Raw genomic sequence first — 24,003 nt, forward strand, 5'->3', positions numbered from 1 at the left:
AAACTAATTTTTTTGTTATTTGGCAATTTCCTTATATGACTTTAAGCTCTTTCTATAAACATCTCCAAGAAGTAAAAATCTGTGTTTGGCACAGCCTTGACTCCTGTCTGGTTAGCCTTTTGGGGGACTTAGCAAACACTCCTGAAGTTCCTTGGTGCCCAAGCAAATCTGGCAGTGAAACTTCGAAGATCTGTAATTATGGCAATGGGTATGGAAAAGCAGGTTCAAATCCTATGTCTGGATAACTCGGCACTATATAGCACTTCCAGGTACATGAGGTGATTTCCTAGTAGTAACCTGCAAATTCTGCATGATGAGAATGAGAAAGGGGAGATGAATGGGACTCTGGTTGTCTCCAAGTGCTCCTGTGATCCTTTGGCCACTGACTCCCCCTTCACCTATGTCCACATTGGGGCATTTTTATAGAGGAGGGATGAGAAGGAAAACAATTCTGGGGAATACATGGCAAGGAATATACTAAATGGAAGCTCTGAGTGCTACAATCTTCTTTCTCCACATTTAAACTCTTCTCCTGTTTTAAATGTCAAACATTCCATCAAATGCTGATAGTGAGATACCACTAAGTAGCACATAAGGGCACAAGAAACATCGGTGATGAATGTAAAAAAGCTCCATGTTCTGTGACTTTGCCACCCACCTGTATAATGGCACTAGAGACAACTGAAAGTTTTGCTGTGTCTATCAAGTCCCTAATGCTCCTGCCTACAATGCATGTCTCTGAAAGAGCTCCTGTTACTGTCCCAAATTAACTGACACATAACCCGAGTATTCTTGCTAGAAAACAGCAGGCTTTGTCAGCAGCCAATTTTCAAGGAAATTGGCCAATTAAAACCACATCCTAAATAGCTGGCTATATGTATTAGCCTTGACTGATCTATATTGAAATTTACTGTCTGTTGTCTCTTTGTTTCTGTAGCCTTAAAATGAATCAGCTCTTTTGTTTACTAAATGTTGGTCATGGGTACTGTATTTCCACTACATTAGCTCTACTCAGGGGAAAGTAATAGCTGTAGACTGAAGCATAAGCCATTTGATTCCCTGTAATGAGAAACACTCTGCTGCATGCTTTCTAACTGATTAGATGAATTATGCTGTGTTTGCCTTGAGAAGAACCATACTTAAAAGCAACTTTCTGAAGAGGAAATGAGGCAGACAGTGCACAAGGGAGACAAAAGGTCTGTGCCCATTAATGCTGCCTGAGATGCATTTTCACGCATTTCTAGATTAAGCAGTCCTGATGCTTATTGCTGGAAATGTACCAGGCTAAAATTAATTGCAGGCTAATTACTTTATGTCAAGAAGCTGCCCAATTATTTCTCAGATTTGTAGAATGGCAGTTCTGTAAGTAGTTACCTACCTTCCTTCAAGACTGTACTGGAGGATTTTATCAGTGGCAAACACAACTGGGATGAGCCCTTTCATCAGAATAAAACTGCAGAGATCAGTTTGTTTGGGGGTTTTTTGTTTGGCTGTTTTATTAAAGAGCTGTTCTCATGACTTTGGTACCTTCACTAGTTTAGATTTGTGGTGGTCTCTCATATCCACTTATGACACTGGCACTGAAGTCTCAGAGGGATGGACACACAGGCCAGGATATCACTTTGTACATCTATATATAGGCTGTGCCCTAACATTTATACACCACTGCTCTGTTGGAGGCTACAAAGATGCTCAAAGGGCTGAAGCATCTCTGCTGTGGAGACAGACTGAGGGAGTTGGCGATGTTCATGATGAAGAAAGAGAAGGCTTCAGGGAGACTTCCCAGCAGCCTCCCAGTACAGTCATTGAAGGGGCTACAGGAAAGCTGGGGAGGGACTTTTTTCAAGGGCATGTAGTGATAGGACAATGGTTTTGAGCTGAAAGAAGGCAGATTTAGGTTATATAGTAGGAAGGAATTATTCACTAGGAGGGTGGTGAGACACTAGAACAGGTTGCCCAGAGAAGCTGTGAAGACTCCCCTCCCCTGGAAGTGTTCAAGGCCAGGTTGGATGGGGCTTTGAGCAACCTGGTCAAGTGGAAGGTGTCCCTGCCCCTGCAGGGGGGTTGGAACTAAATAATCTTTAAGGTCCATCCCAGCCCAAACCATTCTGTGAGTTACAGACTCCTCTGACTACAGGATGAAGAGCAGGAGCCCACCTTTAGCACAGCTGGCATTCCCGGGACATGTTTATTCAGCATTTTGGAAGATGAGCTCTTCACATCATGGGAGAGCTCAAGAAATAATGTTGGATAACATCACCAAGCAAGAAGGAGAACTGCTTCCTCTCCTTCCGAGCTTTCTCAATGAAGTGCCATCATGAATGGTGCCTGTTACAGTAAATTGGGTTTTTTAGGGATTAGGACTGATGTATCCAAACAGACTACCCAGGCCTGTTTGAAGGACACAAGTCTTACCAAACTCTTTTAAGTTTCTTTTTGAAATAGACTATGGCTTAGGCACTCTACTTTCCATTATTTTGTATTTTCTCCACTGAAAATGTCTTCTGAGAAAGAAGCGAATCCTTTTGCATTTTACGTTATTCAGCAGTTCCTTTATTTTTCAGCTGTGCTGTTTCATAGATGTGCGGTTTGCCATTTCTTTAAGGTTTTTGTGTCTGTGTGTTATAGGAAAATTTCTCATTGACGGTCAGAAATCTCTCTATTACATGCTTTAAGGCAAGAGCAGAGGACACAGTAACAGGTATCCTTTGGGAAGGGAGGTTGAAGCTTAAGTGGGCAGGAACAGGGAAAGAGATGCCCATCAAACACACTCAAGTATAATGTTGGGAGAATTTCTAGAAGTCTTGTTTTCATAATAAGGGCTTGACAATGTGAATGGAAATCACAGAAATTAGTTTATTATTATAAGTGGAAATTGCCTGATTATAACGTAAGAAACAAATCACCAAGTTGCAGAGTGAAATTCTCACCTCTGCTGAGAGACAGAACAGCCTGTGCACAACTTGAATCCTATTTTGAGGCTTAAAATGAGAATAGAAGTTATTAGGTTAATTTCTTCTGGTTTTGTCAAGGCAGCAGCATTTCCCTGGAATGCATTAAGATGCTCAAAGACTGAAAGCAGGATACATTATTACCGATTCCCCTCAGTTTAATTAATATTGGACACGGTTGATCAACTTGAAATCAAACATATTTCCTTTCTGTTCACTATAATCCAGAGGTAATTAATATATCACTTCTGAAGTATTGCTGACTTGGCCAGTGTTTTCATGCAGTTCCAAGCGTATAGCATGCCAGCCCACTTCTGTCCATTCAATGTATTTTGTATTGGCAGGTGACTTCTAAAAAGAAAACACAGAACAATCCTTAGGCCTGGTGCAGTTTTGGGGACTTATTATATATACCCTTGAGTTAATCAGAATTTAGAGATACAATTATTGTTTGCCTGCAGACTAAGCATCATCTTTATGTTAAGCAGTCCTTTAGCTGTAGGAAATAGTATTGAATAAGCTGCATTTGTTTATATTTTAATCTTCTTACACTTTCCTATAAAGCACTGACAAGTCTGAGATCGTCAGACACCATAAAAGAAGCAGCAGACTTGGATTAAACAGCTGCTTCTATTATCTGATTTAATGGTGGTGAGGAACTGAATGTTCTTGTGATCCAGAAGGTTTCCAAAGCAGTGTGCTGATTTCTGAGCTTCCATTTAGAAACTGCCATTGTCCTGCAGAAAAATTCGGTGAATCAGTGAAGGGGTTGAAAAACTACAGCTGTGGAATGGCATGTGGTAGTACCCAGTACCTCAGAGTAAGCAGAGAAACTGAAGAGGATATTATCTGCAGTGGGAACATCAGGAGGAGATGGTACCTGGACAGGATAAAACTGTCAAAATCAAGCAGTGGTGGCACTGCAGAAATATTGCTTTTCCTTTTATACACCATGACTGAAATGGAGAAAGGGCTGATTCATTCTTTCTCTGCCTTTGCATTATTTGTGCCAAAGTAAAACAAATATAAAATACCTCTCATTGGGTGGGGTTTTTGGTTTTGTTTTGTTGTTTTGTTTTGTTTTTTCAGCAGAACAAACAAATGCAAAATTGTTGGTCTTACATGGGTTCTCAGAGAAACCTTTCCATTTTGTGTCTCATCAGGGTTTGCTTGTGTGTGTGATCTCTCATGAGATGATGGATATTTGGACAACCACTCTAGTGTCCTCTGGTTAGAAGAAAAGCTTTTTCAGACACTAATGCTGATAGTATCCAGTACAGAACTTCAGATGTTGTGAACCAAGTTCCCAGGGTCCACCTGGTTCTCACCAACATCTTTGCCACGATTAGTTTTCTCTGTCTGTATTTTCTTGCCTAGATTACATTGCTGAAATAGTTGGGTTCAGCTGAGATAAATGAAATGGCATTATCAAGTCCCAACTTCTGTTAACTTGCTCAAGTTTCAGGTTTATGAAGGATGTGCAGCTGTGTGCTTTATACATGAAATATTGAGTGGGCTGCATAATGGGGAAGGCTAGTGATTTTCTTGTAATTCATTTTCCCTAAGAACAACGAGGTTTATATAGATAAAGTTGTCAGATAATCAGAAAGACAGTAATCCCTTTCTCAAACTAGAAAATACTGCTATTAGTATCAATTTACTCTTTCCTATGTGTTTCTTTTTTAGTATGTTTAATCTGTGTAGCACAATTTCTGCTCTTACATAAGTACTGGGCAACTCACACAGAGAACAATCTCTAGCAAAGAACAGGCCCTGATGGTAAAGAGATTTGCAAACTTGGTGTTACTGATGAGTAAGCTACAGACTAGTGGAAACAACCAAAAAAAATAGAGCTACTGAGAAGCCAGCTGGACCATCCTTTGCCCCGGGGCAGATTCAGCTATCCCCTGCCTTTCCTGGCAATGCTTATCTAGGCATTTATCTTATAAATGCATGCAAAGGCCCACAGCATCCACCAGCAGTCTCTCCCAGTGCTTTAACAGTTGGGATTGGTGATATTTAAGGTATTTTCCAACTAAAATGACTGATTAGCCTGTATCAGTGGCCTACTTTACCTTTGAAGTGTAGTTAATCTTTGAAATCTTGATTTCAGACCCCCCTCTTCAGACCCCTCTCTGTTCTGTTTAATCTATCTACCCCTCTACTCTGTCGCTCCACCCCTGAAAGGGAAGAGCTTTTTTGGATTCACTTTTACTAGTATTTTATTTGAATCTGCTCGAATACAATAATCCTGGCCAGCAATACAAACCTTAGAAAAAGCACGTCTAAACTCAGGGTGATTTTTTTCATATCCTCTCCTACTCCAGCAAACTCATACAGTGTTTGGAAATTCAAGCTGCTTCTTTTCCTGTGAGATTTACCAAGTAGAAGGTCTGCAGGTGGAACCTGCAGTAGTAGCTGTCTGCTTTCTGGGTGCAGGCAGAGCTGTGCCAAGAGCTGCTATGCTGCTGTCAGTGACTCTGAGCTATTCACAGGGTTAAAATGGCAGCTGAGGAACCTGCTGCTTTCACACAAGCACTTTTCAGGTGATTACAGTATTGATTTGCCTTTATTTTCAGCAGGTTTGGGGACCATTGTTCAGGGTACCTGCTATCTTGGAATTTAGGCAGACTGGCAGCCCCAGATGCTCAGCATCAGGACAATATGTAGAAATGTGAGGATCTTTTTAGTGGACAGATGCATAGTCTTGTAATTTGGCAGAAGACTGGGCAGAAAACAGGTATTGGAAAGAGCTGTAGATCGTAGTCATAAAAAAAAAGGGCTGGAAGACAGCTTGAGAGGCCAGCTAGCTGCACAGCTGTCCACTCATGCAAAAATGCTGGTGGCAGTCAGCAGCTTTAGCAGTTTGGGTTATTGAGGTTCCCCATCTTTCCCTCCCAAAGGCAGTTCCCCACAGGATTTATCTGATGTGAACAAAATGACAGTAGGCAAGGAGTAGCATAAGGAAGGGGAGAAGCCAGAATGTGCCCTGCTCTCCCCTCCTCCTCAAATTCTTTGTGAAACCATGAAGAAAACTGCTTGAATCCAATGTTTCCCAGGCTTTCCTACTCCATACTCTGCCATCCTCTTTTGCTCCCATTATGGTCCCACAGGCAGCCTCAGAGAATGGTTGCAGGAGCTGTAGTGATACAGGCATTTCAGTGCCTGTCCCAAGAAACAGGAGGTACAGAGAACCATTCCTCTCTTCAGGGCAATACATTACCTCTGATATTTTTGTTCTGTTTCCCCTGTGAGGTTTTCCCATGGGAGAGAACAAGCTAATTAACCCTTCTATCATCTCACCTGTGTCCACCCTCAAGAACCAGGCTTTCTCTTTTGTGCCAGTTTCATTGGTTGATATAAAATCAGACTGGCTACTAATCAAATTGACCTCAGTAGCCTAATTCTGTACCTGATCTCTCTCTGTTTGTGCTTCAAGGTCTTTGACAGGGTCCGAGAAGATTGCCCTAATTTCCACGAGAAGATTAAGCCTATTAATGCTGAACTCACTCAGCCCAAGCTGGCCATCAGTGCTGAAGATGAGGAGGAGCTTCTGACCCGGGTCAATATTGTCTTCCACTGTGCAGCAACAGTTCGCTTTGATGAACCCCTGAAGTATGTCCTCCTCCTTTCTCTATTTCCTAAGCATGGTTCAGAATGCACATTACCAGTCCCTAACACACCATTCAGTGCATCCTTGTGTAGCTGCAGTAATAATTCCCCATTTACGTTTTCATGCTACATGTGGTTCTGAGCTGAATGTGCAGTGTGAATGCTCTGGAAATGTCATGTGCATATGCACATCAAAAGTGAAGTATCTTGGCAGATTTCCATAGGAACAGAAGGAAGTACTGCAAGCTCGGGTTGTAATATAGTAAGGGAGTTAAGTATGACCTAAAATTGGGATAAGGAAAAAATGTGTTTTAGGTCAAGAGGGAGATGTTTTGGCAGAACTAGCTGGAGACAGCTTGAACTGAAACTATGTTGTGTCTGTCTCTAAAGCTGGTGTTAATGGCCTTTCTTTGTCACTGCATGACAAAGAGGGAAATGAGGTTTGAGCAGATAGCCTATCATAAGCTTTCAAATACCCAACGCTGAATATAATTAACTGTTTCCAATAAATGCTCAGTTTCCGAAGGAGCTCCCATGGGACTGCTTGTCTAAGCAGACTTTCTATTAAGAAAGAACAGCAGAAATAAGCCACTAAACCAAGATTAGGTGTGTGGCTGCTTCTGTGTAAATTGTAAAGGTCAACAAACAGATCTAGACTGCCAGATCATCACAGCTTTTTAAAAAACACTGAAGCTGTAAGAGTTGAAAACACAATTTTTAAGAGATGTCTTCATTTGCTCATCCAAAGGCTAAATAGATATCAACTGTGTCCACCATGAATAATGGTTTTGTGCAACAACTGATTAGATAACCCACCAGAAAGGAAGCAGCTCTTGATTTAACCATGAGCCACATGTAGAAACCGGTTCAAGGTACAAGTAGCAAAGCACTGCACCGCATTGGTAACCATAAATGTTCTTAAATCAATCCACAAATAATCATGCTAAAAACAATTAAAAAAAAAAAAGTCATAGTGGCAGGTAACATCAAAGGGAAACTACTGTGTTTAAAAAAAAAATTAAAATGCTCATCTGCTTGCAGGCAATGTAAAAACTATTTAAAGGCTGATTGCATGTGATCTGTCAAAATCTCCCTAAGATAACAAGAGCAAAATAGCTGTTGAATTGTTGAAGTTCTTTAAATCAAATTATCCCTGTCTGAGTAACAAGATATATAATTTGGGTGAAAGTTCTAGAAACTTAAATGTGAAAGCACAGTACTGCATCTCAAACAATTTTGAGCAGCAATTTGCTAATAACACACACAGAAAAATATTTTTTAAACCTGGCAGAATTTCAAAGCCTGCTACAGAATATGAAGAGTCAATAGATAAGGGAGGTGCAAAAGCAATGCTATCAAGATACTAAAAAAGCAACAGCAGAGAAACTAAATGAATTACTGACATCAGCATACAGTATATTTAGGGAATTCCCCAGATTCTGGAACTCTTGAGGGCAAAAATCTGAGAAACTGTTCTACTGAAATATTAGTAGATGCAGTTTTGATATAAATACAAAAAATAAAGAGTAACAAATCTCCACAATTAGATGATATTCCCCTAGAGGCCTGAAGGAACTCTGAATATCTCAGCTGAAATCCATGCTGGGCCTGTGTTCCAACTGCAGTTTTGTTCACCCTCTCCTAGAAGGGATGTAATTGAATAGAAATTGTACATGGAAGAGTAATATCCACATGAGATGAAACTAATGTAGAAGTGTTTGTCCTGCGAGAAGGGCAGGAGAAAATAGAAATCTATAGAAAATGTTATTCTTTAGTAGCAGCATACTACAAAAAGTAGTATCTCTGGCTTTAGGTATTGTCATTCAAACGTTAGTGATATCCTTACCTTCTGTTTTCATTCATCTGGATTATTTCCAGTTTTGTTTCAGTGTTCTTGTAATTAATGTCCTTTGTGTACACAGTACTTTATAGCTTTATTCCTGATCTTGACCATATTGTTGAAAGTTTCTACCCCTGGGCTGAACAGGTGGCATATTCCTTAGACTTTTCCCTTCTGTACAGGAAAATGTTTTTCTTCCTGTTCAAAAGATACAAAAAAGTTGCATATCTGTTCACTGAGATCCATTGCAGATAGCCTTTAGGACAACTTCTAGCTATGCTGGGTGCTTCAAGTTCAGCTTTGCTAGCCAGTCCTCTTCTCCATTCCTTCAGAATTTAAGGTATCTCTGATTTTGTCTTCTCTCAATATGAAACTGTTTTTGTGGGCTCAAGGACCTTTTCCTGCTTACTGAGACCATGTGTTTCTCAAGTATAAGTCAAGTTTCTCAGGTTCCTTAAGGAGAAAGTTGGATAGGGACCATAGGAACCGTAATGCCCCAGTGGTTATTGGAAGGGGGGTAACAAATATATTAGATTTTGGGATTTTAGTGAAATGTTACCTCTGATCCTTTGACTTGAGTAAGGAGACTGTGAGCAGAACAGTGGATCCAACAGTTCTGAAAAAGCTGTTTTAGCCCACTGAAGTTTTCCATGCTGCTGTGACCCTTTCTCTTCCTTCTCTTTTCATTACTTGGGCTTTGGAAAATGCCCAGTTTTGATATATACTTTCCCAGTGAAATACATTATGTCTCTTTCCCCCTTTAGACACGCAGTGCAGCTGAATGCGATGGGCACGCAGCGGCTTCTGGAGCTGGCCCGGCAGATGCAGAACCTCGAGGCCTTTGTCCACATCTCCACTGCCTATGCAAACTGTGTCAGGAAATGCATAGATGAAGTCATCTACCCACCCCCAGCTGAACCCAAGAAGCTCTTCGATTTGGTAGAGTAAGTAGGAACTGCGTGGCCTCTTCCAAGCGCTGGGTTTGCTTTGTTTTGCCAAAGAGGAAATTGTCCACGCAACCTCCCCGGTGGGATTTCTGTTCATGGTTGCTGTTCTTGTTGTATGGCCTTGCCTGTGCACACCCATGCCAGTAAGAAGTGCTGACCATGAGAGTGAGACCAAGGGAAGAGAGAGCTTTTGTTCTATGGGGTTTTGAGGGTTGCTGTCCACAAAATCTCACCCAGTATCTCCAGATTTTTCTCTTGAAATGAGCTGAGGTTTATTGAAAACAGAAGAAATAGAGACTCTGTTTTGTAGCCTTTTTTCCTGGAGAACTGCTGAAGTCAGGCTTTAAAACATGTGGTAGAGCTTAACAATACTTTTCCAAATACAGAAGTATTAGGAAACATCATAAGTTAGACTTAATAATCCTGTGATTTCCACTACCTCTGAATTATTTCGGACACGACTCTGTGATTTCATGAGAGTCCAGCAGTTATGCACAAGTGGAGTCATGTTGCTTTCTCTGTGGCCGAGTTCTGTTGCTAACTTAATAATAACTGAAAATTTTCTTTTACTTTATATTCATTCCTTTTTCTCTTCAGCTTTTCAACCTTGTTTCCATTTATTCCAACAATCCTGTAGTATTGAAAGAGAGCTATATGGGGATGAGTTAGGAACAGACTGTTTTAGAAAAGAGTCCACTGTGAGAATCCAGGATTGACGGAACAGCAAAAAAATCTTGTTTAACTGAATTTACCAAAATGAATACTCAGAGAGAATAAAAAAATCTGATGATAAAGGCCCAAGAAAACCTGTCCCTTAGAAGGATTTTCCTGGAGCTTTAAGCTTGTTTTCATTTATTCTCCAGTGGTATTCCATTTGTGAGATATGATGTGTGAAATGTTAACCCAAAGAGCAGGTAAAAAAAAATCTTTCTTCTCCTTGATGTAGGGTGATAGGAGATGAGATGAATTAGTGTCTACTAGGAGAACCATTGCATTTTTATGTCAAAAAATCGTTTGTCTAAATACATAATTTCACTGTCTAAGCACTACTCCAGGAAACTTCAAACAAATCGGTGTTTTCTATTTGAATTTCTCCAAAAGCCCATATTCTGGAATGTTTACTTCCAGCTAGTAGTCATCTGTCGTTTATCCTTTATTCATCCTTTATAAGTGGAGCATGATAAAAACATAAGAAATATCCTAATAGCAATGGACTGTCTGGCCCAGTGTCTTGCCCTCAACAGTGGCAATGAGAGATGCTGTTTAAGGTAACTGCAGAAGCCTGGATACTTGCAGTCTGTTTCCCCTTGTAGCCTCCCAGGGAGTGAACTGTAGTATGAGGAGTGTTACATCCTATACTTTTTGGATCCATTTTTTAATTCCATTTTGAACTTTCTGGTGTTCTCTCTCTACAACCCCTGTAGCAGCAAGTTCCAGAGGTTCACTGACTGCTGACTAAAGACAAGCCTTCTTACACCTGTTTCAAGCTGTCATGGTAATAGTTTTTTGCATGTAGTTACAGCATTGCAGTATCTGCAGCATTTGCCCTATTCACCACCTCTGCAGTTCTGCAAATCTATATTCCTTTCACCCTGATCCTTCTCTTCTGCACTCCAAAGAGTCCCAGCCTTTTTACTATCTCCTCATATGCCAACTGATCTGTCTTCTTCATTTTACTTGCCCTTCCTTTGCCTTTTTAAACTTTGTTGTGTCCCTGAGATGCAGGGTCTAAACAGAACTGCATGTAGTCCTCAAGGTGTAGCCCCTTAAAGTTTTCTTTAAATAGCTTCCAGATGGCCCCGTTGGTCTTGTTCTCAGTGCCTGATGATGTCCATCATTTCACTGACTTTTTTTGTCTGCTGCTACTCATTGACCTGGAGATTTCATAGAGCTGTCAGCTCTGCTTCCAAGAGCTCTTGCTGAGCTGCAATTGCCAGTTCTGAGTTCAGCAACCTCTAATACCAGTTTAGACTGCTTTTCCCTAAATGCATTACCTTTATTTACACTGAAGCTAATCAACCACCTTTTTGCCACTGACTGAGTTTTACAACATCCTTCGGAGTTTATCACTATCAATATTCCATTTCAGTGCCTCATCACTTGCAGCTTTAGAAACAATTAGTGTTGATGGCTCTGATAAAAAAAGACTCCAGCAAAGGACAGAATGCTAATCAGAAATGTGCAGAAGTGCCTGGCTACCCCAGAGGCTGCTACTTCAGCTGCTTCATTTAAGACACTAGGAATTCATTTGTCATAGTTGGCATGTATAGCAGAGAGGATGATGTTTGAAAGAAAGGCTGAGTAACAGAGGATGGGCTTTCAGATGTGTTCTTTCATGTGTTTATCTTAGTAGTATGTTGGGTTTTTCTTAGACACATAATTAGAGATGGGTTTTCATGCTTATTTCAGTTTAAATTTTTCAGTTTGTTCTACTGCTTTTCCTATGTCCCACACTCCAGAAGTTCACCACCTTCTGATACTTTTAGTGTGACAGAAGTCACAGCATGTCCTCATCTAGGATGGCATCTGTTTCTTTACACTGTTTTCAGGTAGTCTTATAATTGCTCACAGCAAGTACAACCCCTGCTTTCTAAGGCATTGAAACCAGGTGGGCCTTGTTGAAAAACCACTGTCTCCAGGGTCATTGGTTTGCAAAGTGTTCTGCAAATCAAAAGCAATATATGAAGGAGAAGCATTGGGCTGAAGACCATGCAGGGTGAGGAAAGTCCCTGTGATGGTGGGGCATGATGCAAGTAGGATGGGATAGAGGGAATGTGAAGGATAGAGGGAATGTGAAGGATAGAGGGAATGTGGAGGGTAGAGGATTACTTGGAGAGAGACCCACAGAATGTAAAGCAGAACTGAAAGAAGATGGGAGAGACACACCTTTTATTATTTATCATGTTAGTGGAAGAAATATGTGGATATCTGGGTATGGAGGGTTTTGGAAAAAAGGGGATTAACATGCATCACAATCAAAAAGATGTAGAGGTGGGGTGGGTAAAAAATCATGCAAGGAAGTAAAACCTCCCCTCATTAAGGGAGAAGAAATACAGGTCAGGTTTTGCATCAGCCATGTGTGAAAGAGCTTCCCTTTACAAACAAACTTTGTCTAAAAAGGTCCTTCTAAGAGTGCATTAAGAGGCACAATCACAGATTCATTTAATGATGCTTTTGGCCATGCAATTAATACATTCTTGTGATTCTTTATTCAACTGGAATCCCAAGTAGGACTCCTGGCTATTTCTTTTTCTTTTCTGTTCTAATCCTCCTATTATATCTCTTCTTTCCAGTATTTTGATATTTAACCTGCAAGTAAAGCCTTAGGGTTAATCTGTGTAAAGCAAAAGTCACACTTCTAAATGCTGCCAATAGAGGAAACATATAATCTGTGGCATCAAGCAAGGTTTGCCTTAATCTAAAGCTGAGGGAAATCAGCTTTGAAGGGTGTGCTGAGATAAGGAACATGGCACATGGTGGAGTGTGAGCTGACCAGAACTAGTTTTGTTATTGCAGAAAATGTAGATTTGTCATTACTTACAAGAAGGAGTCTTATTAATGCGAAGTGTTTAACATAACAAAGTTATGTTTTCCTATGGCAGAGTAATTTGGTGCATGTATGTGGTGTTTAATTCACATCTCTTGTTTCTGTGGGGCAACTGCAGCAGTGAGCAAAAGCAGTGGCTTTGAGATTTAGTGTTTTGGTATCTTCAAAGTAGGTCACAGGAGTAGGAACAGTTCACCTCACTGAACTGTCAGCTCAGCATTCCTGTGATGGTAATGCTGGTAGATCAGATCACCTGGTAGGATGGTACCCTTGAGACAGACAGGTACTTAGTCCTCTTGATGACCACTTAAAGTAATGCAGAGCCCTGTCTGGAAGGATGAGGGCAAGGGGAAATTTCTTCTCCTTGTACTTAGCTGTCTTTGCTTTGTGAGAAACAACTACCTGTAAGTCCCTAGCACTATAAAAAACCAACCAACCAAAAACAAATAATAAAAAAAATAAAATAAAAGAGACTTGTATGCAACTTAGTCTGAGTTCCTGAATGAACTTAGTCTTCTACCAGGGTCTGCAGAAATGGACATCTCCATTTGGTAGGCTGGTAATTAATTACTCAACAGATTCAAACACTGGCAATTTAGCTGAGAGTGCCTGCCTAAAAAGGCTTTATAAATTAAGTCAATATTTTGTGCTCCTTATAGCTTCTTCATATTTCAGATTCATATTTTATGCTCAAACACTTTTTCTGCCTTGTTTCTAAAGCATGGGACTAAGGTTGCAAAGAAAAGTGTGCCTCTGTAAGGCTTTTTGATTTTAAAAATTTAATTTCTATTCACTAAATAAAAACTGACAGATTTTTTTTTAACTCACTGCAAAACTGAGTTTCACTGCAAGTGGTTTTGCAGTTTCGGTGACTCAGTGTTTTTTCTTGCAACAGTTTTCCTGTAAAATTTCCATCTGTGTCCAAAGAGAGCCATCTGAGTGCCACCTCAGCCATCAGGAGTTTGCATGTTTAAGTTGATACAATCAAGTAATTCTCCAGGTGTGACAGTCTCCACTTTATTCCTCTTCTGTTGACCTCCTCCTGTTTCTGGAAGATAAAGAGGGGTGAGGCGAGGACCCACAGGAAACTCTATCCTTGCAATGCCCCCGGGAAGAGCCTGCCCCTTTAGTCTGAGCTATAAGTCCATTGACTTAATTACAAATTGGATTATAGGAGTTAATCTTTGATTCTGTGCTGTAACACCAGACTACTGAAAGCCTGTCAAGGATTGGCAGCAGTGTCCAAGGGCTCTGGAAGTACAGCCAGTTCCTGTCCTTTAGACCCAAATGCTGGCAGGACTGATGGAGTCTTGATGGTGTGCCAGGGAGAAGAGCTTTAGAGCCTTAGGCCCTTGCTCCAGCACCATGGTGGTAAGGGCCACTTCTTAAAAGGTGTATTCTGATGGAATAGATACCTTAAAAAGAAAAGGAAAAAAATACACCACACCTCAGCAAGGCTTGGTTTGGTTTTCTGGTTTTTTGTTGTTTTTTTTTAAAGCAGCTAGCACTGACAGTTTTCTAATCTCCTGTGCGAGCAAGCCTGTATAAAACCAGTAAGATGGAATATCTAACACTGTAAATAATCCTATATATAATATCCCTATAGCACATTGTTCTCACTTTTGAGACATTGGTAATGCTACTCGATTCAGTAACTCAGGGTTACCAAAGTTCTCCTGAGAGGTACTCAGGAGTATTAGGGGACTGTGTTGGCTAAAGATGAGCACTACCTAGTGAGAGTGCTAGGCTGGAAAGCTGTAGACCATGGGTATATTTATGCTACAGATTGAAGTGAAGAATAAAGCACACAAGAATTTGCCTTAAAAATGGGATTGTGTAAATACCATGAATACCAGGAAGCTCATCAGTTATTTAGCGCTTTAAAGACAAAAGTAACCTTTCTCCCACAGAGCTGTTGTAAGTCCCAACCAGTTGCTCCTTGCTTTGTCTTAAGTGGCTTTGACTTCCTTATCCTTTGTTTCAGGTGAGGGTTCCTGTCTCACTGGTCTTCTTTGCCTCAGTCTTTTCTCTCTCTGCATGGCAGATAATGAAGTTCTCCTTGTTCCCCGTAGGTGGCTGGATGAATCTATCATTCAAGACATCACACCCAAGCTGCTTGGGGACTGGCCCAACACTTATACCTACACCAAAGCCTTGTCAGAATACCTGATCCAGCAAGAGAAAGGAAACCTGAACATTGCTATCATCAGGCCATCCATCGTGGGAGCTAGCTGGCACGAGCCTTTCCCAGTAAGCATGAATACACAGCATTTCCCTACCAAGAGCCCTTTGATACAGCTATAGCTGCAGTGTTGTCAGGGATCTCTCCCTACTTGTAGGAGAGATCTTCGTTTCTCCACTTCTTCTCCTACTTTGTTTCTCCACTTGAGAAACAGGTACTCCAGTTCATAGGAAAGCATGTAGAAGAGGTGGAGGCCTGTGCTAGAATAGAACAGGCAACCTTCTTCAGTATTTTCAAAAAACACTCTTGGCTCCATGTGAAATGGACACATTTAAGCATTAATTACAAGAGGAAGGATAATAATGGTGCAGGATGCTGGAGTTGCAAGTGACAGTCTTACACACAGAGGCTCATGCCCAGACAGACAGGCAGGGCAGTTCTGTACTAGCTGAGCAAACATGAGATCTGGGGATCAACTGTAGTCTTGATGCATTCTGGTATCAGCCATTCCATGGTCTATTCAGTCTATAATGAGGTTCTGGTATGCACAGTAGACCTCACGTTATCCATGAAAGCATTTGATAATGCCATGTGCAGTTACCTGGTATCTCTGTCTCATGTTGGTAGTTGTCAGATTCACTGGGTTGCCACTTGTATGGGCCTGTTGCAGATGCACATCACCCACACAGTAATTAAATGCAGACAAACTTTCAGACTGAAATATTTCACTAAGGTAAATATACTGGTAGGAATAATGTGCCTTAACGTTGTAGCCAAATTGGAAAGGCAACATAAAGTCACCTTTAGCTTTCATGCAGCTTGAAGTGTGCCAGAGATGGCTGAGATACAGCTGAGGCCCTGGGACAAGCTCCCCATCTTGAAAAGACAGAGTGAACTCTCTTAGATGTCATAATCTGTTTCAGGTCAGACAGCTCATCACTGCTCTGAACTCCAGCTCCCACAAGTGGCAGTTTCCCTGACCTGAAGTGGGATGGCATTCAAAAAGTGGAATCTTTTTTTTGTTGTTGTTGTTGTTCTAATAACAAAATTAGGTTCTGTTGTTAATGGGTAAATTGCATACAGAATGAGGTATCATACAATGCATCCCCTGTTTAAAATCAATTAGGTACTTTGTCCTCGTCTGCTTCCTGGCAGCTATCCCAGATAGGCTGGCTCCCTTCTTCACTGGTGTCTTCTTGCTTTGTCTGCACCACAGCATTGTCACCATTTAGAAGCCTGTGTAAGCAGAAATGTCATGGAAGGAAATAGTAATTGGTCTTCTTTTTTGCAGGGTTGGATTGACAGCTTCAACGGGACAAGTGGAATATTTGTTGCGGTATGTCTGGTTACTATTTAGACCCCCTAAAGTGGAGTTAGGGCTACTAAAATAGAATCATAGAATGTTAGAGGTTGGAAGGGACCTCTAGAGGTCATCTAGTCCAATTCACTGCCAAAACAGGGTCACCTAGGGCAAGCCACACAGGAACAAATCCAGGTGGGTTTTGAAAGTCTCCTGAGAAGGGGACTCCACAACGTCTCTGGGTACCCTGTTCCAGTGCTCTGTCACCCTAACAGTAAAGAAGTTTCTCCTCCTGTTGAGGTGGAACTTCCTATGTTCTAGCTTAAACCTGTTATTCCTTGTCCTATCACTAAGCACCACTGAAAAGAGTGTGGTTGCTTCCTCTTGACACCCACCCCTCAGATATTTATAGACATCAATAAGATCCCTTCTCAGCCGTCCTTTTTCAAGGCTAAATAGCCCAAGTTATTTCAGTCTGTCTTCATAGGAGAGATGTTCAAGTCCCTTCATCTTCCTAGTAGTTCTCTGTTGGACTCTCTCCATTGGATCCCTCTCTCTCTTGAACTGGGGAGCCCAAAACTGGATACAGTATTCCAGGTGTGGTCTCACCAGGGCAGAGAAGAGGGGGAGGAGAACCTCCTTAGATCTACTGGCCACACTTTTCCTTATGCACCCCAGGATACCATTTGCCCTTTTGGTCACAAGGGCACACTTGACCCATGGAGAATTCACTGTCCACTATAATTCCAAGGTCTTTCTCCATGGAGCCACTTTTCCAACAGAATGTACTGGTGCCTGGTGTTATTCCTACCCAGCTTCAGGACTCTACACTTGTTCTTATTGAACTTGCTGAGGTTCACCTTTGCCCAGCTCTCCAGCCTGCCCAGATCTCTCTGGATAGCAGCTCAGCCTTCTGGTCTATCAGCCACCCCTCCCAGCTTTGTATCATCACCCATAGCAACTCTAAAGTTACTCTACAGCCTCACTTTGTGAGGCTGAAATTGTGTGCAAAAAGGGATCATAGCAATTTTCTGAACCTGGTAGAAGGTTGTCACACAGTTGCCTTAGATCTATGTACCTGTTGTACCCAGAAAACTGTCCATTTATGTGGCACTTGAAAAAGATTATTTAAAGACTATTTCTGTTGCTGGTTCACTAAATGTGAATTCCATATTCTAAAAACTATTACAAAAACCTACAGTTTTGTCCAACTTTTGCCAGATTTTCAGAGAAAGAACAAATGATGCGTCCTTGAAACCAGGGTAATTCACAGATGTCAAAGCTTGAATCTTATAACAGAACTTAGTTTTCCAGGCCAGATTACCATGCCGTCAATACAAGGTAGCATTATTTATCCTTTCATTTATTTTCATATCTTCTGGTGCCAAGTCCACTGCTCTAGGTTATGACCACTCCACAGTACCAAAGATGGGTCTCACTTGCCATTGCTTTACGCAGAATTTCTCCATGTGCAGAGTACACCTAAATAATGTGTGTAACTATCAATTCAGACTCTGCCAGTCATGTGGATAATTCACTATATTCTTGCTTAGCACAGGTGCGAATAACTACTGTGCAAAGTGATGAGGAACAAATCTGTAAGATAAGCAGTAAGTTAATAAAATACTCGCTGTAATAGGAAAACGATCATTACCATTTAAAATGCAAAACCAGTAAAGTTGCATATCTTTTCTTCTGGCTTCTATTTTTTTCTGAACTAAAGCTGCTGCCTTAGTTGTATCTGTTGATGCATAATGCATACAGCTTTGGGCAGATATTTTTGTTCATGCGTGATTTGCCCAACCTGATTACTTTCTAAAAGCTAGATTATAATCAGCCTGATGTAGTATATAAAAGGATTAGTAGTCTACAATCATAGGAGAGGGGAATAAAATCCAAATATAATCTTGTTTAAGAATGTTCCTTTGTACCTGAAGTAGAGCATAAATAGAAACTGTTACAGTTACTCCTGTAATCCCAAGGACCACTGAAGTTAGTGGGTAAATCCCACCTAATGCTTTTATCTGAAACCCCACTTACACATTTCAGAGACATTCAAAAGTCCCCAAATACTTTGTGGTGACAAAGTGTTATTAGCTCCTATTTATGTCATAGCTTCTTTAAAGTAATTATCAATCATCTTCTTTTTTCAATACTGATTTCTCATAAACCTTGTACTGCCTGTCTTCTCTACTCCCAGCATCTCCTGCTTTTTTCTCTGTTATTTTTACAGGGACACGTAGTGAGAGGACCAGGGGTAATGACAATGGTAACTGGGAGAGAGGAGATTTATATTAGACATTAGGAGAAAATTCTTCACTGTGAGGGTGGTGAGAGACTGGAACAGGTTGCCCAGGGGAGCTGTGGAGGTCCCATCATTGTAAGTGTTCAAGGTCAGGTTGGATGGGGCTTTGAGCAACTTGATCTAGGGGGAGGTGTCCCTGCCCATGGCGGGGGTTTGGTGATCTTTAAGGTCCCTTCCAACCCAGACCATTCTATGGTTCTGTGAATCATGATGTCTTCTTGTCACCATAATAAATAAAGGATTTACAGTTCCTTAATTCTGCAGATCCACTCCTTACACTTTTACATGACAGATTCTAAACTTTGTGATGATAACTAGTTTTAATTTTTTTATAGTTACTTTTCATCATTAAGGGTGTCTGTAAGAAAAATTTGTCCAGAATAGGTTTGCAAGAAGGATGTTATGCAAAAAAGTTCCATTGTATTGCTTTTTATTCCCCACAAGTAATAAAAAGCATTTTTCTCCCTTTTTTCTTTACTGTTAATCTGCCAATAAGTAAAAAATACCTAATGGTTAAATATTTGGGAATTCTGCCCATATATCCATATATCTGCCCATATATGCCCATATATTTTCTATATAGTGTCTGCTTTGGGATCTTATACTATAGTTTACATGTATTTTATATGCTTCTCCTTTGCCACTCATACTAATATTTTATGTTCTATGTTCTTCTATGGTTTATGTTCTTCAAAAGAATTCTAGTCTTGCAAAGGCAAATATAACAGTGGTTTCACTCAGGTTAGGTTTTACATGCAGGTGCCAGCCTGTTTCTTTATCTACAGATTTACTCCATGGAAAGTAAAGGCTTTGGGATTATAGGGTCACTGTAGTAAATATCTTCCTTCCCTTTTATATAAAAGCTTCCATTTGTACTGAAATAGTTTTGAAATAGAGATGGTATTTTTTTGGTTCAGGGTTGAAGCTCGTAAGTTCTTCTGTATAGGAAATAGTCACTGAAATTCAGGTCATCTGCACTGAACTCTTCAGTGATGATTTTTAATGTAACTTTATTGAGACTTGACCAAGAAAGTTACCAAGAAAGACCAAATTACCAAGAAAAAGAGCAGTACCACTAGGTGCAGGGTGTAGAGATGATGACTTTGTGAAAGGTATTTATTATTAGGGATCCCAAGAGACTTTAGGTCTTTTGAATTGATATGTTGGATGTAGTGGGTTGGGAAATCCTGTTTGGTAGTTTAAAGATTACCTGGATTGAAAAGGCAAAAGGGAAGTGTTTTGGTGATTGTGTGGGTTTTTTTGAAGTCCGTTCCTTCTCCCCCCATACTAAAATACTCATTTGAGCATTTCTAACTCAACCTCATCCTATATGGAGAACAAACTGCAGATTCAGATTTGGCTCAGGTGATCTTTGGGATCATCTGGGCACACTCTGAACACCAAACCTTGCAAAGTTGTGTTGGGTTTTTTTATATCAGTCAGCACTACAATATTTGAGTCTGATGATTTCTTTCCTCAAATAGATATCTTTCTTTTAAATATTAATAAAATATGGGAGTTCAAGTTGTTCTTGATAGTCAAATTATGTTTCTTTTGCCTAGGGTTCCTCTAGCTGCTGCAGGGTGAAGCTTTGTCAATTGAAAACCAAAATGAAATTAATTATATTCCCACTGGACTGTAATTGAGGCATTTTATCTTTTTTTCTGTATTACATGGACAGATTTTCTCCCTGCGAGGCAGTGGAGCTCTAGGGCAGAGCCATGGTTTAATTCATGTTCTGGACAGTGACTGACCCCAAAGCACATCTGTCCAGAAACCTCAGACTCAGACCAGGAAATTATTTTGGAGGCTTCAGATACAGCATCTTCTATTTAACTAAAAGAAAGAAGCCAGCAACTATGACATGAACCCAAGCTACACCCAATAAAGAAATACCAAACCATTTCCAATGTAAGAAATAACATAAAAAATCTTAAACCTGAAGTCTTAATTCAATACATAAGATATAAAAGGCCTCATTCATCCATGTGTATGAGACCACCACATGCTGCTCTGAATACAGTCATCTTTGCTGCACATCCATCAAAATTCCTCCTTTTGAAGATCTCTAAAAGGTCTTCAGTGCACCTGTGCAAATGTGATAGTTGGTCACGCAGTGGTCTCTAGTGGGCATCTGTTCACAGCAGTGGAAAATTCATAGCTGAGCTTGATTTCCTCCTTTGTTTCTTTTTGCTTCTCCTTGCTTGAAAAATCAGTAGTAGAAACAACAACAACCAAAAATTTGAGTGGTGTTGCAAGTTAAGGTTTTAATGTCCAAGCATAACCATGGTTCAGCTTATGGTGGCAGAACTTAACTGCATGCCCTGGGTTTGAGGAGGATGGAGTTGTGGGGGGAAGCTTACGTGGTCCCTGTGTCTGAGCCCGTCCCTCTGTGATCCTTCTGCCACCTGCACCAAGGATGAGCTGATCTCAGCACATGAAAATTAAATCAGTTATCACTGGTATTCCCTTACTTGTAAGCTGTGAAATGTAACAAAGCCATCTGATTATAGGAGAAAGGAGAGGGAGGGGAAAGAGAACAAAATAACTGAGATAAACACCTCCCACCCTGGAACTGTGGTATCCCTTGAAGTCACCAATGAGCAGTAGACAGTTGTATGTGCTTCGTAAGTTGGTACAGAGTCTTTAATCCTTTTTTCATCACATCTTTTTTCTTCCCAGAATTCAGGCAAGTGATTTTGCACAATGAGGCACGTCCTGCCTAGTTGCTGTAGAAAAAAAATTATTTTTCACAGCTGGAAAGCTTTTTCATCGTGAAATGGGATCAGGTTGGAAAGAAAGGAGAAAAATGCTTTAACTTTTTTTGCCCTGACTTTCAAATATTTGTGAATCTCTAGAGCATATTCCATTGTCCTTTCACTTATTCCTTTTCTCTGGTTTTACATGGATCTAAATTACAGATTTTTTTTGCTTCTTTGTTTCACTATTGCTTTTATTCTCCCAGCTTTTTCACTGGGTCCTCAACTTCTATATGAATCTCAAATCCATTACATATAGTTTCCCACATGCTAGATAACTTGATTGAAACCTTCCCTCTGCTGCTGGGGGTTTGTTTTTCATTTCATTTGTTCTGTTCAGCCCTCATACATGACACACTGGGTTCAAATTCTTTCACCCCATCCCACCTTCACCTTCTTTATTTTGTTGACTTGTCCTGGCTGTGTCGCCCACCAAAGCCTAACTTGGATGTCACTGGGGAAAACCTTTGATAAGCATTCAGGTTAAATATACATTTATTTCAGAGAGTGTGACCCCCTGGCAAGCACACTTCCAACCAAAGCAAAATAAAAATCTGACTGTTCTTGCCTCCATTTTCTTTTTAACTGACAGTAATTTGTATTTTCACTCATTAATTTCTTAGGGAATTAAAAGGGAATCTTGTTTTAAATTGGGCAGTGAGCTCTGCAGGGCAGAGGCCACATCTTGACTATATTTTTGTGCTTAACAAACAAAGCTTTGGAAAAGAGGAAGGTGTGAATACTTCCACAGGAGCGGGAGTAAACTTTCCAAAAAGCCTATTGGTGTCATTTCCAAAGTAACTATTGTCTTTGAGGGACACTTAGACCTCTGTCTGCCTAAGAAAATGGAACTTTAGTTATCACTAGGAATTTTTCTGCAGTAAATTCAAATATATTTCTTTCTTACAGTATTTCATATTAAGTTAACAAAGAATCACAATGTTTCACAGAATCATAGGATGTCAGGTTGAAAGGGACCTCAAGGACCATCTAGTCTAACCCTTCTAATACTGTAGTTTAGATGAGATGTCTCAGCATCCCATCGAGCTGAGACTTTTTCCAAAGTGAGGGAATCCACCACTTCTCCTGGGAGACCATTCCAATGTCTCACTGTGCCCACAGTGAAAAATTTTCCTCTTCAGTTGGAATCTCCCCCGGAGCAACGTGTTCCCACTTGTTTCATGTTACACACAGCCCACGTGCCATCATATTTTGGACTTCTGAAAATACAGTGCTGTGATCCATGCAAGATCCTTGTTTGTTTTCAGAGAAACCAAATAATCTTCTATTACTGACACTAATGCTGGTCTTGAAAAGTGCTGCCATGGTGGCCTCTCCTTATTCCAAGTCAAGGAAACCTCGCTGCCAGTCTTACTTTTAGTGTCTTTTTTTGTCTTTGTCCCACAGGCAGGCAAAGGGATTCTGCGGACGGTCATTGCCAACAACGAAGCCGTGGCAGATATGATCCCAGTAGACGTGGCCATCAACTTCACCCTGGCAGCTGGGTGGTACACGGCTGTGCACAGGTGGGAAGGTGCTCCTCTTGCTGCCAGAACAGGGCATTTGCTGCTTGCACCAGGGCTTGAAAGGGAAGCAGAAACTAAGCCTTGCTGATACATTTTTCTGGTTCATGTTTTCTTCCCTGGGTTGGCAAGGACCGAGGGTGCAGAAGCAACAAAGGCAGGGTTTAGAGTTAGGAAATCTCTAAAGCTACACGTGGGACCTGTTTCTCAGTACAGCTTAAGCACAGATTACAAGTCTCCTGTCTTTCTCAGAAGTCCCTTTTTTGAAGTCCAAGAGCTTTACTGCAGGCATTTTTGGCTCCCCTTTGTCAGGCAGCTACACTAAGCAGCTTTTCAAGTGGCTTCTAGAGTTTTCTTGGTGAAAATGCTCCACGTGTTTTCCTTGGAAAACACTGCACAATATAATTATATTGTGGGCTGATACAACAGGGCAGATGTTCTAAAAAGAAAATCCCATTCTTTGTGTTGTTGAGAAGGTAACAAGGTTTTATATTCTTTGCTGGTGAATCTCTAGCTCTGACCTGTAATCATAAGGTAGGAAGCACTACAGAGCAAACCACATGAATTATTCTGGAGGTTTGTTCAACCATGAGAAATCAATACAAGGAAAGATAAAAGCAGAAATATTTTACTTTGAAAGACAGAGGAAGCTCTCTGAACTGTGGGTAGAGAAGAGCTGTGTAGAGTAACCTAAATAAAAGGATTTTAAAGGCAGCTCACCAGCTCTTCAGATTTATTTTTCTCATCATTTTGTCCCCCTCCATCAGCAACAGGCAAAGCAACACAGCCTGGGGAAAAAATACAGCTTCCCCTTACCCACACACTGCCTGAGAGCCTCCCAATGAAAAGGGCTGTCCATAAAGCTGGGAAAGGAGATGGTAATGTGCTGATTGATGAGCAGTATCTCAGCAGTCAGGCTGACTTCCAAGCTCAGACCATAGTAGGAAATGCACCATGTTTTTTCAGCTTTTCCTTGGTGACAGATACATGCTTTTAATCTAGTTCCCACAGAAATAATTAATAGGCTAGAGGAGCAA

The 24,003-nt window shown here is 40.7% G+C and overlaps 1 protein-coding gene across 7 annotated transcripts in view; it reads left to right on the top strand.

The window, feature by feature from the left end:
* The window catches only part of FAR2 (fatty acyl-CoA reductase 2), a 138,494-nt gene that overhangs the window by 95,355 nt on the left and 19,136 nt on the right, over nucleotides 1–24,003 (top strand). For all 7 annotated transcript variants that reach the window (XM_071733376.1, XM_071733374.1, XM_071733372.1 and 4 more), the window contains 5 exons: nucleotides 6,391–6,566; nucleotides 9,168–9,347; nucleotides 14,970–15,147; nucleotides 16,371–16,415; nucleotides 22,851–22,969. In XM_071733376.1, coding sequence (XP_071589477.1) covers nucleotides 6,391–6,566; nucleotides 9,168–9,347; nucleotides 14,970–15,147; nucleotides 16,371–16,415; nucleotides 22,851–22,969 — 698 coding nt within the window. The remainder of the gene's footprint in view (nucleotides 1–6,390; nucleotides 6,567–9,167; nucleotides 9,348–14,969; nucleotides 15,148–16,370; nucleotides 16,416–22,850; nucleotides 22,970–24,003) is intronic.

The sequence above is a fragment of the Heliangelus exortis genome, chromosome 1, assembly GCF_036169615.1.
Source record: "Heliangelus exortis chromosome 1, bHelExo1.hap1, whole genome shotgun sequence".
NCBI classification, from domain to species: domain Eukaryota; kingdom Metazoa; phylum Chordata; class Aves; order Apodiformes; family Trochilidae; genus Heliangelus; species Heliangelus exortis.